Genomic DNA, 16,001 nt, shown 5'->3' with positions numbered 1-16,001 from the left:
TGTATCACTCACAGCACATGCATATCCAACACATACAGAATACTTTCACTCAGTTGGCATTCATCAGACACTAGCTATAATGTTACCTATACCATCCACAATCTGTAGGTGTAGGGAGACAAGGTTATTTGCAGGGGTCATCAGCAATGGGTAAGTGTACACATTTTGGCAACTTTATAAAATGTTTTCCTTCAACTAGTTGAACAGGAAACGTTGAAAAAGAACAGAAACCAAACCAATTAACAATCCAAATGAAATGTCCTCAGTTCCCAAATGGTAGAACGTTTATTATAGTCTGGTTGAGACGCTTCTACTTCAATACCACCATCTTTCTACAGTCAATATTTTAATAGTTGCCAATGTTTTGATTTGACAAATATTGAAACCGGTACGTTAGTTCACTTGACAGCCTTACATGGCAACAACATAACTACAAGCTACAGGCTGAAATTAGGTGAGTCTGTCTTTAAAAAAATGTTTTCTTTGTTAGGAAATACAGTGGAAGTATGTTTTAAAAAATAAAATAGGGTACACAAGTTGTTCAGATAAAAAAACACTGTTTGATGGAAAGCGCAAAAAAAATTGGTTTTAGTTCTCAGAAGGAAAAAAAACATGAAACAAAATGAATGCTCGGTCACTATGGTCCAAAAACAAGGTCTCTCCGGTCATCCAGTAGTGCCTGGTATAGAAAATAGTTTAGTTCAACAATGGATGAAAAACCGGTGACATAGCAATAGCACATTTTCTTCCTCTCAAAGATGGCAACCGAATGCAAGCTACAGACCAGTTGAGCTTTTGGAGGAACTGGTTTCAATTCTTTGCAATGGTGTTTGAACTGTGACTCGAGGTGGAAAACTGAAGAGAATCATCCAGTCTTATAAGATTTATAGAGCAATGTTCACCAGTTAATAGCAAAGGCCAAGGTTTGCTTTGGGTAGTGTAAACCCTTGGCTACAGTTCAAGCTTCCACTTCTCAACAATCACTGATTTTGGCTAGACACATCTGTACCATTGGCACATTGCAATGGTCTCTGTTTTTCCTACTCTCTTCTTCTGCGCTGTTCACAATATTGCTTTCACGTAACATGTGTTTTGATATCAGTGCTCATGGAGGAGGGGACGAGCACCACGTTGCCAACTTGAAACTTTTTTTTATAATGAAGAATTTAGAATTTGTATCTTAAACAAGGTGCAGTGTCATACCATACTTGCACACACGGGACACCAAAACACACACATCCATATTGTACATTCAGACTTGGATCAGTGCTCATGGAGGAGAGGGGACTATTGAGATGCATCCCTTGTCCTTAGTCTTACTAGATTGCGCTCATCCTCTTGAGCTACATTGCGTTAGCTATAAACCACTTCTACAGGGCTGTGCTGTTTTAAAGGCCCAATGCAGCTGTATCAAATAATTTCTGGTTAACAATTAAGTACCTTACTGTAATGGGTTCCCATTTAAAATGGTCGAAAATATAAACGCAACATGCGACAATTTACAGTTCATATAAGGAAATCAGTCAATTGAAATACATTAATCAGGTCCAAATCTGGATTTCACATGACTGGGAATATGCATATGTTGGTCAGAGATTACTTTAAAAAAGGTAGTGGCGTGCTTCAGAACCATTCGGTATCTGGTGTGACCCCCCATTTGCCTCCTGCAGCACGACACATCTCTTTCGCACAGAGTTAATCGGGCTGTTGATTGTGTCCTTTGGAATGTTGTCCCACTTCTGGATATTGGCAGGAACTGGAACACGCTGTCATACACGTCAATCCAGAGCATCCCAAGCATTATCAATGGGTGACATGTCTGGTGAGTATGCAGGCCATGGAAGAACTGGGACATTTTCAGCTTCCAGAAATTGTGTACAGAGCCTTACGTTATGGGGCCATGCATTATCATGCTGAAACATAAAGGTGATGACATCAATGGGCCCTCAGGATCTCGTCACGGTATCTCTGTGCATTCAAACTGCCATAGATAAAACGCAATTGTGTTCGTTGTACGTAGTTTCTGCCTGCCGCCCATACCATAACCCCACCGCCACCTTGGGGGACTCTGTTCACAACGTTGACATCAGCAAACCGCTCACCCAAACAACGCCATACATGTAGTCTGCGGTTGTGAGGTCGGTTGGACGTACTGCCAAATTCTCTAAAACGACATTGCAGGCAGCTTATGGTAGACAAATGAATATTCAATTATCTTGCAACAGCTATGGTGGACGTTCCTGCAGTCCGCCTGCAAATTGCACACGTGAGACCTCTTTGGTGTTGTGACTGCACATTTTAGAGTGGCCTTTTACAGGGTACACCTGTGTAATGATGTTTCATCAGCTTCTTGATATGCCACACCTGTCAGGTGGACGCACTATCTTGACAAAGGAGAAATGCTCACTAACAGGGATGTAAACAAATTAGTAAACAAACTTTGAGAGAAATAAGCATTTTCTGTGTATGGAAAATTTGTAGAATATTTTATTTCAGTTCATAAAACATGGGACCAACACTTTACATATTGTACTTACATTTTAGTTTAGTGTAGTTTTTTTACACAACTTTCTCCAGCAATATTTTTACTAGGACGGTCTGGGAGTGGTCTGAGTGAGGAAGAGGAAAATAGAAAACGAGCTGTAGAGGTTTAGAACTCTCTTTTTTGGTCTATTAACTAATTAACTGCATGGCGATGTCACTTTGGAAAGCCGAAACTCCCACACATCCAAATCTGCTGATTTAGAAGGTCCTGTGTAGATTGTTAATCTTTGAAAATACAATCACAAAATAACACTGATACATTGTTATCACACTTTCACAGTATTAGTGACGTGTCATCAGCTTTTGAACAAAATAATACCAGACACAGGAAAACTGAATTTTGACTGCTCTGGGCCTTTAAAACAATGCATCAGCTATTCATCAATGGAAAGCAGGATCATATTCACCTGAGCCCCAGACACTGCACTATCTATCCTGACATGGGATTTGTTTTCAGAAGCATCTAGTCATAAACACTACATTTGTATCTTTGGATTTATGCATGTTTTTTAAAGAAAGCTACCATAGTTGACAATATTTGCTACAAGTTGTCAAGAAGTGCTTGACAGTAACCTGGCCTAGACCCCAAAGTCTAAGCAGAACCCCAGTGGCAAGAAAAAGAAGCCTTGAGATGAACCAGACTGAGGGGAGGCCCATCCTCCTCTGGCTGTACCAGGTAGAAGTTACAAACAAATACAATGTATGTTCAAAGAATACGAGCAAAGACAGACCGTTTTCTTTATCTGCAAGGCACACACAGTTATTTCTGTTTTGGCCAGATAGTTGTCCATAAAATACATACAATACTCTATAAAGTTTTTGGATATAGACTTTGACACAGCATGATGGGACAGACCAATATGTGGAGGCACCAACAGGTAGGGTGAAGCAGAAAGGGAGGGAATGTGGTAGTAGGGAAGCATCTGGACATGTTGGTGGAAAGCTGTCTATAATGGTAGTAATTGAGTACAGCAAAGGCAGTCCCAGCCAGTACCTTTTCCCATACCAGACCATTCACAACTGTTCACTGCTGTTTATTGTGAACCTGTGATTTCACTTGGATAAGTATAACAGGGTCTAGATTGATTCATACTTGAGCAAAGTTTTTCCCTCAAAGTGAGTTTGAACTTTCCAGTCTGCTAAAGAAATGTAGATTTTGGACAACTGGGTCCTCTGCCTTGCCCTCTAGTAATGCTGCCCCTTTATCCAAGCCACTTGGTATTCAAGAGTACCGATGTTCTGCAGTTAGGGTGCCAGTGTCAATCAGTCCTATTCTCCACTATTTTTTGACTTACCAGAGACCTTGCAGCAACTGACATGATTGTACAGATTTTATTTAGCTAGTGCATTTAACGAGGGGGAAAATGGTCATACTCGATTAATATTGCAATACATATAATTTGTTCATGAAGAAACACAAACTCAAATCATTCAAAATGGGATTTTAATTTTTTGGGGGCCCCGTGTGGTCTTTTTTAAAGGGGAACTGGAGCTCTGCACCCCTTTACATATACCCCCCCCCAATCTTTATTTCAGACAGGTGGCAAGTAGATGGGTTACAAGTTGGTAGAGGGGAGAACAGGAGGAAAGTGGTGGTTGCAGTGGAATTTGATCCCATGCTGTTCTGGGGGACTGCTGTTCCACGCCACCAGCAGTTGGAACTTAAACTAATGTCAATTGCAGTGTCATACACACACACACACACACACACACACACACACACACACACACACACACACACACACACACACACACACACGCATAAGCAAATGATGCACTAGTCAATCTTTGGCTCACTTTTAGGCTTATGTCTGGCCACACAAATCCTTACTGGACTGATGCTGGCTATACACTACACCTCTGACATTTCTACAGCTCTCACACACAAACCCCAACATGCACACAGACATGGGATACCAACAAACACAGACATATTTTACACTCAGACCAGAGGGAGAGAGTATTCTATGCAAATAGGGACGGGGAGATTTGGAGAGCGGAGCAGTTTTTCAGCTGGAGCATGGAGCTGCTGAGAGGATGTTCAGATGCCATGCAGGATTTCTCCAAGGATCCTGACAAACAATGAATGCCAGATTCATAGATCCATTTCAATGAAGAAGACTGAAGTACACCGCTGGCCAAGGCCACTGACATAATCAATACTGCAATGCCTGGCAGATCAGCAGGAGTTTTGAAATGATCCTTCCAATAATTTGGAACATGACCTGAATTATCCTATTAGGATTTGAAATCACTCACAAAAGGATACACTTGCTCCTTTGCTCTACAGTTGGGTTACAGTTTTTGTATTTTTGAGTTTATTCAATAACCTGCATCAGTGAACACCTGTTTGAATCCTGCATGTGAATGGGATTCAGTGAAATGCCATAGAAGTGTGTAAGGAGTACAGCAGTTTATTTAGTTATTGCACACATGGAACAATGACTAAGTCTGTGTTATGTTCTTCAAACAACCTAATTATTTTTCACTAATTGGTATTTTGGCCAATCAGATCAGCTCTGAAAGAATATCAGAATAGTTACACATTTTAGTATCCTGGTCAAATATACAAGCAATATTCTGTACCATAGAAGGATCTTCCACAAAACAGACATGCATTTTATGTACATCCTATTATTATTTCTGGTTCTGTTTTTGTTTTTGACAATTAAAAATCCTGAACACATCTGACACTAGAGGATTGCAACCTCAACGCTAATACCTTTAGTGTGACCATGTGTCTTACATCAGTTCTCACCGTTCACATGGAAACATTTGACGTAGATGTCCAGCTGAATTTGTTTTATATCGATCTGATATGTTTCAGATTCACATACAAGTATTCACACCCTCTGGTATTTTGCAGAAGTGGACTGGGTCTATCGCACTGCCTGAGATGAGTGACTATCACTACTATGGTCTGAGACACCTTGGCCAAATACTGTTTTTAGTCACAACCAAGATTTAGGCGGCAGTCTAATGACCTCTACCTCCAGTTTTTACAGATTTGAATGAACTATAGCAAGGCTAGGTGGAGACATCATCATTGCTTATTTTGCCCGTGTTACTCTACTTTCATGGGGGACATCCAGGTGGTGCACCTTTTCATTCCAGCCCAGCACTAACATACCTGTGCAGCATCATGGTCCCCATGATTAAGGAAAACTGTTATTCCTTTATTTGTGCAGATCTGAAGGAACTGGATAGGTGTAAGCAATATGTGTCTTCATCTCTGCTATCTGTTCAACAGTTATCTTCCGTTTTGGCTTTTCGTCTTGAGCCCCCAATTGTTAAACACAAGCACCCTCTACTGGCCAGATATTATAATAGTTTTTAAAAAGTGCAATTATTCAGTGTGACATTCTCAGGAGAACGTATCATATTCCCGTACCCCTGAGAAAGTGTCATAATAAATCCCCAATAGTAATAGCACAGTGTCTAAACCCAGACGTGCAAAATCGCGAGACTTCCGGGAACACTTGCGAAACAGACCAGTCCGGGGATTTACAAGTCAATGAGAAACATTCTTCCTTTGTTGTTCATTTTCTCAACCTGAAGGCACAACCTAGATTAGAGCCAATGTCTTAAGTAGTTGAACATATTATTACTCCAACCTCGTGAAAGTGACACGTTTTCGTCAAAAACAACTTTATATTAAGGAGTGCCATTGATTTGACATCCTGCACATGTGCAGTTCAGCGCGAGACGAACGTTTGGCCCATGACGTGTTTCTATGCATGAGCTGTGCTTGCCAACGTCGACATAACATCGCCTACAAGTGTGATCGGGGATTTGTATTTGGAGATGACGTTTTAGCCGATCTTCATACTCTACTACTGTCTTTGATAATATTTTAACGATATATCATTTTACATTTGTTCATGTTTGGATAGCATTCTATTGTAGAAACGACTAAAAATACTGTAAGCATTCTGGGTAAGATGTTATACAGTTGTTCAACTACACACATTTAATGCCCTGATCATAATTTGTTTATTTGCTCATGATGTTCTTTATATCCAAGTTACTTGATTGCTGCAAGGGATCAAGTACTTCCATTTACTTGCTAATGTGAATTGTTAAGACTCAAGCATAGAGCTTCACCTGATTGTTGCTTTTACAATGTAAAACCGATGCCTTACCAAAGGATGTACTACTCCAAAGTGCACACTAGACACACTTAAACCTCAATCTCACAAATGATCATATGACAGCAGTCCGATAAAGTACATAAATAGTAATCTGTAGTTTCTCCAATAGATCAACTTTTTGTATATAGTGTTGGTTGGGTTGGATGTGATCTTATAGTAGGATCAGAACAGGATCTGTGTAGAATCATTTAATCAAGCAAGTTTTGTAATATTGCTAGATGCAACCACTGAATGGAGATTCAGTAGGAAAGTGTGGATTTAGCCATAAATTCTGTGTTTATGGATCGAGCCCATTAACACCTGTGCCATAATGTTCCAGGACCTTGTTTCCCAGAGCATTCGTAGCGTCAGGATCATATCTTTTAGTAGCCAAGGTCTTTCCCAGAGTATTGTTGCTCTTAAAAACCTTTGCACATCTACGGAGTGATCCTGACCACTCATAGAGCAGCCAAAGTGCATCTTTAGGCTTATTTTCTGCCTTACCTCACAAGATAATCCTTCTAAAACAATGTAAGTGTTTTTGTGTGAATGGGCATGATCGTACAACGTAAAAAAAATTCATTTGGGTAATGTATAGGATATAATGTAATATTTGAAATATGTATTTAACATTTTGTCAAGTTTGGTTTTATTTGATAAAGCTGAATCTTATCGGTACAAATTGGAAACACCTGGAAGTCTGTAAATGACAAGCCGCTGTCAGGTCATTGGAACAACAATAATACAGCATGGCTGCTATTCAGCGGATTGTTTATCCAACATAACCGGCGGCTCCGTCTGCGCAGTCGGTTGGTGTATATAAATCTGCATGTCCGTTGCAGCCCCATCATTGGGAGTCTATCAGGCTCCCACAAGAGGTACTCAGACTGCTCTACCTTGTGTATAAATCAGCTGACCAACCAGCTGAGGCATAGCAGGGGAAGTAGTAGGGATGCTAATGGTGCCGTCGTAGCCCCCCCCGGCGAAATAATAACAGCATCGCCACCCCCAAACGTCTTCCTGAGGTGCAGCTTCTAACAGCCTTGTGCTTTTACTCAGTGTGGTGTTTCCCCCAGGGCTTTGGGGATGGACACAGAATATATATTTTTATGAAAAAACAAAATGTGTGTAGTCGAGGGTTAGTCACTGTATATATTTGTGTGCTAAAAGGAAACAATCTGATACAGATATATTCTGGTGGGCCGTGTCCTAAAGCACTATAGGAAAGAAGATGACCGTGGTTCAAATCTTTAAATGTATGAACATTACATGACAAATGGTTAGTTTATTTTCATACATAAAACCTTGTCTTCGAAATGTATAGGCCTTGCCTACTTTTCACATGAAATGTGGGCTATTAGTAGTGTTTGCTTATGATTCCAGCGCCATCGATTTCAGCACCAGGGAACTGGACAGCTCCCCCAACGGGATCATGTGAAAAACTGAACCCGGCCCCAATGATTACAGGCTCTTACAGGTTCACACCACCTGCTTATTTATGGAAACACTCTTGAAACGTTGGCTCGTAAATAACGATGCATTTAGTATGATCATGTAACGCAACTGGGAAACGAGGCCCAGAACTCTTGGCAGATGTCATTGTGCGCTCACATACAGGGAGGCTCTCCCTCTCTCCAGGAGTGTCCTGCACACACACCCCAATGCAAACGGGGAAAAACTTCTTCAGAGGCCCAGAGTAACAAAGAACAAATGTAATTTCAATGCTTCCATCAATAGCGCTGGAAGCTGGAACAGCTAACGCAACACTTGAACCAGCAGAGGACAATTCAATTGCGCTACTGCCTGTGCCATAAAGTTCCAGACCTCATGGCAAGAGCCATAGTATACTTTCCGAAGGCAGACCTCAATAAAATGGGTGATATTGGGGGCTACGGAGCTGAAGAAAAGAGAAATGAAAGTACCGTATGTTCCTCCATGACAGGGATCTACCATGCCAGTCCTTCGAGGGCTGAAGTTCTACTAGTTTTCATGTCTCCCTGGCACTTCACTGATCAGTCTGAATCATTGATTACCCATTGACCACCTGATAATCCAGGTTTTTGGCTTGTTATGAAAGCGCAAAGACAAAAACCAGCGTATACGGCATCCATCAATTATTCACGTTGTGTACCTCTCCACTATAAGGAACAAATCTGCCATGCCCGGTGTCGGGTCAAATAGACTGGACATAACATAGTAAACATAAATCCGGGACAGTTTGATATGTTACGTTTGGTATGGTTACATTACAGTGCTCGACTTGGACAGAAATAAGTGCCTCTACTCATTTTGGGTGCTGGTACTGTTTTATATTTAGGAGCAGGAGCTCCACAGTACTTTTGAGCTAATATTCTACAAGCGGAACAGGAGCTCAATCAGTAGAACGTTTGAGGTGCCGGTACTTGTCTCATGTGAGCTCCTGCCCAAGTAAAGCACTGGTTACTTAAGAGAGGAGGTCACTTCAGGCAAAAACTAAAGGAGAATGTCTGGAACTCTTGGAGGGATGTGAAACCATTCTTGGTTGAGATCTGGTGACAAACACACACACCCTTTAAACCCCCTATGCTCTTTTGAGACCCCTCTTTCAAAGTCACTGAGATCTCTTCTAGCCATGGTATCCAAAATAATGGGCAACTGGGCATTTTTATACATGACCTAGGGTTTCCATTAGCCAGCTTTTGGTCAATATATATATTTTTTAAAGCGAATAAATTAAAATTTGCACCGGCCAATTGTCCAGGAGAAGAGAAAATCCCATTGCGAAATAATTAATTGATAGAAATAACAGTCGATGTAAATACATTTGACTGGTCATGGTTATCGGTCAATAGGTTAATTTCCATAGTTTAGTGGAATTAAATTGGTGCATGTACGTTTTATTAGTGATTTAGGCTCTTATTTATCACAGATACAGAGTCTTTGAGTATAAAATCTGTCAGACAGCTTGAGTTGCATCTCAAACAGCAAATTCATAGGCAATGGTAGGCAGGCTTCATCAGCGCATCACACATCACTTCGCAATGAGCTGGAGGCAGTATGCATTTTCAAAATAGATACTTCATTGTTTGAAATCTGAATGTTTTACTACATATTATGATGCGTGTCTTACATTGCTTCAAAGTAGGCCTTTCCTTCTTTTGTTGTCCACTAGCCAAAGGCCCAATCCTAGTCATATTAACCCATGTTTATTTTACAAATTTCAAATGGATATTTTAATCCTGTCAGGCATACTGGTTGTATGTATTTGGGATCTGTCATCCCAAACATTCTGACTGTACCAGCTTTTTAACGTCTGTTTGGAATTTGGGATCTGTCATCCCACAACTGGCTATTTTTCTTTCTCAACAAGCTGACCAATAGAAAAGGTAAACGTTTCTACTATGGGGGATAGTAGATTGCCATAGGCTAGTGATTTTGCTGTTTGTTACCTATCTTGCTGGCTGAGGAAAAGTACATTTTGAACAGTTATTCCAACATCTTCAAAGTGTGCATCAGAATTTGGTAAGAAGAACCACACATCGTTGTATCCTCAACTTGCATGTTCTGTTAATATGAATGACCTTAATCTAAATGTGATTACTGTCATTCTGAGCACCATGAGTAGACGCCCTAATCAGGTTACGCGCCCAATGCATATCCGGTAAATTTCCTAATGGAAACCCTTACATGACCCTAAGCATGATGGGATGTTAATTACTTAACTAACTCAGGAACCACACCTGTAGAAGAACCTGGTTTCAATATACACTATATATAAAAAAAAGTATGTGGACACCTTCAAATGAGTGGATTTAGCTATTTCAGCCACACCGTTGCTGGCAGGTATATAAAATCGAGCACACAGCCATGCAATCTCCATAGACAAACATTGTCAGTAGAATGGCCTTACTGAAGAGCTTAGTGACTTTCAACCTGGCACCGTCATAGGATGCCACCTTTCCAATAAGTCAGTTCGTCCTGCTAGAGCTTCCCCGGTCGACTGTAAGTGCCATTATTGTGAAGTGGAAATATCTAGGAGCAGCAACGGTTCAGCCGTGAAGTGGTAGGCCACACACGCTTACAGAACAGGAGTGCTGAAGCGCATAGCAAGTAAAGGGTTGTCTGTCCTCCGTTGCAACACTCACTGCTGAGTTCCAAACTGTCTCTGGAAGCAACATCACCCCCACAACTGTTCGTTGGGAGTTTCTTTATGGGTTTTCATGGCTGAGCAACAAGCCTAAGATCACCATGCGCAATGCCAAGCGTCGGCTGGAGTGGTGTAATGCTCGCCGCAGTGGAAACACGTTCTCTGGAGTGATGGATCAATCTTCACCATATGGCAGTCTGACGGACGAATCTGGGTTTGGCGGATGCCAGGAGAACGGTACCTGCCCGAATGCATAGTGCCAACTGTAAAGTTTGGTGGAGGAGGAATAATGGTCTTGGGCAGTTTGTCATGGTTTGGGCTAGGCCCCTTAGTTCCAGTGAAGGTAAATCTTAATGCTAAAGCATACAATGACATTCTAGATGATTCTGTGCTTCCAACCTTGTGGCAACCGTTTGGGTAAGGCCCTTTCCTGTTTCAGCATGACATTGCCCCCGTGCACAAAGCGAGGTTCATGCAGAAGTGGTTTGTCAAGATTGGTGTGGAAGAACATGACTGGCCTGCACAGAGCCCTGACCTCAACCCCATCGAACACCTTTGGGATGAATTGGAATGCTGACTGCGAGCCAGGTCTAATCAGCCAACATCAGTGCCCGACCTCACTAATGCTCTTGTGGCTGAATGGAACCAAGTCCCTGCAGCAATATTCTAACATCTAGTGGAAAGCCTTCCTCGAAGCGTAGAGGCTGTTATAGCAGCGAAGGGGGGACAAACTCCATATTAATGGCCATAATTTTGGAATGAGATGTTCGACGAGCAGGTGTCCACATACCTTTGGTCATGTAGTGTACTCTGAATTGTGTTTCCTTTATTTTGGCTTTATCCTGTATTTAATTTAATAATAATAATAATATATGCCATTTAGCAGACGCTTTTATCCAAAGCGACTTACAGTCATGTGTGCATACATTCTACGTATGGGTGGTCCCGGGGATCGAACCCACTACCCTGGCGTTTACTCAAGTGTAAACTTGAGTTTGGCCTACTTCAGCTTCACAACATTACAGAGCATTAGATGTAAATGTGGACAACACATCTGACACCTTTGCATATCAACATACTGAGACATTGCACACTTTTTATTATGCGTTAGCATATTTTATTATGGAGTGGAGACATTTTTTGTTTAGTTCAGAGCAGTGGAGCCTGGTGTCACTGGTTGATAGATGTTAAGCACTTTAAAGCGTGACTGTCTTTAAAAAGCAACAAGTCCCTTTGAAAACGGCCAATGTGGCATCGATTCGAGTTAAACATTTATTCTAGTGTCCAAATTGACTACAAAGTGTAAATTGGATAATTTTGGTCAGAAATTCAGACTCGTCTAAAACGGAGTTTGGAACAGCTGTGCTTCTCAATGGGTAAATGAAGGTTTGGTTTTGATGTCTGTTTGCCCACTAACATGGGGTGAACTGCTGCTGTGATTGCTCTCTATCCGATAGCACAGACAGTGAGACAGACCTGCCCAACAGCTCAGACTTTGTTAACATAAGGCAAGTCATCACGCATATTTGAACTTGAGAAATACTGCACCAAGCACCTTAGCGCCATTTTACATTTAACTATCTCAGATTCATTCTGGGGATTATGAGGAAGTGAAATAAGCTTCTGCATCTCCAGTGTCTCGTGGGGGACAAACATAATTTACCAAAAGCGGTATCTGTCAGGAAACACACTTCCAAGACTGAAATCTAGTTTTTTTTGTAATGAGTAACCAAAAAACACACTTGCCAATCGGTGTGTTCATTGGCTCTTTAATGATGAACAAGCTTTTTCATAAGCCAGTAGTCATTTCATATTTGCAAGGGCATCATTTGGAGGAATTTACTTTGAGTGAAACATTAACTTATAGGTATGGGGAGGGGCATTTTAAAGGTCCTGGACTGGTTTTCCCAAAAGCATCGTAGCACTAAGATGATCTTAATTCCATTTAAACTATACTGAACAAAAGTATAAACGCAATTTGTAAATTGTTGGTCCCATTTTTCATGAGTGGAAATAAAAGATCCCAGAAATGTTCTATACACACAAAAAGCTTGTTTCTCAATTTTGTGCAGAAATATGTTTACATCCCTGTTAGTGATAATTTCTCCTTTGCCAAGATAATCCATCCGCCTGACAGGTGTGGCGTATCAAGAAGCTGATTAAACAGCATGATCATTACACAGGTGCACCTTGTGCTGGGGACAATTAAAGGCCACTCTAAAATTTGCAGTTGTGTCTCACAAAACAATGCCACAGCTGTCTTGTTTTGAGGGAGCGTGCAATTAGCATGATGACTGCAGGAATGTCCACCAGAGCTGTTGCCAGAGAATTTAATGATCATTTTTCTAGAATAAGTTGCCTCAAATTGTTTTAGAGAATTTGGCAGTGAATCCAACTGGCCTCACAACCGCAGACCACGTGTAACCACGCCAGCCCAGGACCTCCACATCCGGCTTCTTCACCTGCGGGTTCGTGCCATCCCAGGCCCACCCATGGCTGCGCCCCTGCCCAGTCATGTGAAATCCATAGATTGGGTCCTAATTTATTTATTTATTTCAATTGACTGATTTCCTTCTATGAACTGTAACTCAGTAAAATCTTTGAAATTGTTCCATGTTGCGTTTGTTTGTTCAGTATAAATGGACAAAAGATGACAGTGCAACGATGCTTTTGGGAAACCCAGCCCTGGTTATGTATCCGTGTGGTTGGGTGTTTAAATGCTAAAATGTACATTAACCTTCTTATGATGGTATAAAGGTCAGCCATTTTGATCAGGGAGATGGTCATCCATGCTTTGCCAGTGCTGTGATTAGATATTGTGTAAAATAATGAATTTGAAGAATATATGTTTGTTAGCAAGCTAACCGGCTAGTTTTAAAGGAATGATTCCATTATGATTCCATTCAAATTAGCTGCCAATATGCCAACATTCCATTCAAACAATGCAACTCGGACAAGTTATAAATGCAACAAGTACTGATTGTATCATATCACTCAGCTTTCCAAGAACACAAAAATTGAGACATTTATGATCTGTTTACATATATTTTAGAGGGTATTTATATGGGGGAAAAAATGTGTATTAAACCTGTATAAACTGTAGGCCTATTTATAATTATAGTATTTTAGGTTCAATTTTATTACACAATTTCTGATATCACATGCCTTACTTTAATTTTCCTGCATAAGTAAAATCAGGATTATGCCTCTACTGCCATTTGTTTTATTTAGACTGGTTTAGAATTCTCCCTGACCAATATGGCTGCCGTTTTGAACCCATTTTGGAACTTTGAGAGTTAATTCATTTAATAGGATATCTGGGTTTCCTACTCTTTTTTTTAAATGTGTATTTTTAGATAATTTGAGTCATAAATCACAGTACTACCCTGCTGTCATTGCACAGAAGAACAGAGGGGCCCTGGCTCCCCCAATATAGGTCTTCTTTACCACCTTTCTAGCGTGGAATGACATTGGTTCCATCTTGTCGGCTTCTTTTAGTCAGGTAGTTTTGACAGTTATTTTGATGTACTTCTATTACATTGCAGTACAAGTTAGATTTTCATTTATATGTTTAATGTTTTAGCACAGGAAATTTTAGTCCCACTACCAGTCAGTTTACATGACGGTTGATCTATCACTCAACTGCTTTAACACCGAGGGTCAAAAATGGATACATGAATACAAGTGTATTATTGATATCTTTATTGTCCATTAAACAACAAAGATGATTATATTTTGCTGTCACAATACCAGCACCCAACTGCCTAAGACACACACACAGACGAGAGGCTGAACCCGTCACAGGGTCAGCTGCAGAGCATTGCCTGTGGAGAGGGTGTGATGCCAGCAACCCCCTAGTTATTTGATGAAAATGTATTTCCATTGTAGTTGTTTCAAATTGTATTTCAGTGGGCTATGAACAGTCCGTTCTTACTTTTTTTTTTAGCATACATTTTTTCGTGGGAATATATCCTGCCCGTTGCCTTACTGTTCTCAATCAAAAAACTTCAATTTAGCTGACAAGGAAGAAGAAAATTCACAATTTTCCTACCTGGGATTTTAGTAGCTGTAAAAGTAATGGCACAACATCACAAAGGGGGACACTTTTATAGTAATGAATTGAGGAACAATTAAAGCCACACTGTACATACCATCAATGAGTGGGCCCCCCAAAAAACAAACAATAGTGCAAATACATCCCATCACATTTTCCAATGCAGATAAAGTTTTGTAGTGGTCAAGGAATAACATTCCATGAGCTCAACATGGCCTTTTATAACATTATTTGAAGCTGTACATCATTTGGCTACAGAGTCAAAGGTAACTGTTTTTGGTAATTATTAGGTCGAACAAAGCTAATCTCATCACACTGTACATCTCAGCCTAAGAAAGACCATTTTGAAGCTGATTCATTGGTAGTGGTTAATCACATGGGTGCACTGTTCATACTTAATTAACTGGTAATAACACACACATATGTTAACATATTGACCTCATGGCTTATTACACTGACTTCCTATAAGTTTTGTTGATTATATTCATAGCTACCAGATGCTATATTGATTTATCAGCACTGATTCAGTTCCCCTGTTATTCTATTTTTTAACAGCTGGAAAGGCCAATGAGCAGGTAGAGGTTGAGATTGAGCCCATTTCTCCTCAGACACATTCTCCAGATAACTCTCCCTCAGACATCATCACTGAATCCTCCCCTCCTCTGGAAAGTGCTCCAGGTAAAACCAAGAGACCAGCAAACAGCTGCAGTGTCTCTAGGAAACCCTCTGTCGATACATCCCCTGTCAAACAACCCAATCCCCCCAAATCCAGCCACTCTCCGACCCCTGAGGCCCCAAGCACCTCAGCCTCCAGACACCACGAAACAGGGGCCCTGAGGATCGGCAAGACGTCCTTCACCATCCCCAAGAAGCAGCCTCAACCCCTCGTGACTCCCACTCTACCCTCCCCTCCACCCCCCACCCCAATGAATGAAACTAGGATCCTGCCCGTGTCCCCAGCCCCTATCGCTCCTTCCTCCAGACCCCCTCAGCCAGCCAACAACCAGGTCAGGCAGAGCATCCAACGCTCTCTCACCAACATCATGTTCAAGAGGTGAATATGAAGAAAGAGATGACAAAATATACATGGTGGTTAGAAAAGTACACTCTCACACACACACACACACACACACTGGATCACATTGAT

At 41.0% G+C, this 16,001-nt stretch overlaps 1 protein-coding gene across 1 annotated transcript in view; it reads left to right on the top strand.

The window, feature by feature from the left end:
- The window catches only part of LOC124045702 (death-inducer obliterator 1-like), a 29,892-nt gene that overhangs the window by 1,615 nt on the left and 12,276 nt on the right, over positions 1-16,001 (top strand). Inside the window, 1 exon segment of the mRNA XM_046365239.1 lies at positions 15,410-15,908. Coding sequence (XP_046221195.1) covers positions 15,410-15,908 — 499 coding nt within the window.

Source organism: Oncorhynchus gorbuscha, linkage group LG10 (genome assembly GCF_021184085.1).
Source record: "Oncorhynchus gorbuscha isolate QuinsamMale2020 ecotype Even-year linkage group LG10, OgorEven_v1.0, whole genome shotgun sequence".
In the NCBI taxonomy this organism is placed as follows: domain Eukaryota; kingdom Metazoa; phylum Chordata; class Actinopteri; order Salmoniformes; family Salmonidae; genus Oncorhynchus; species Oncorhynchus gorbuscha.
This window is presented reverse-complemented; position numbering and strand designations above follow the sequence as displayed.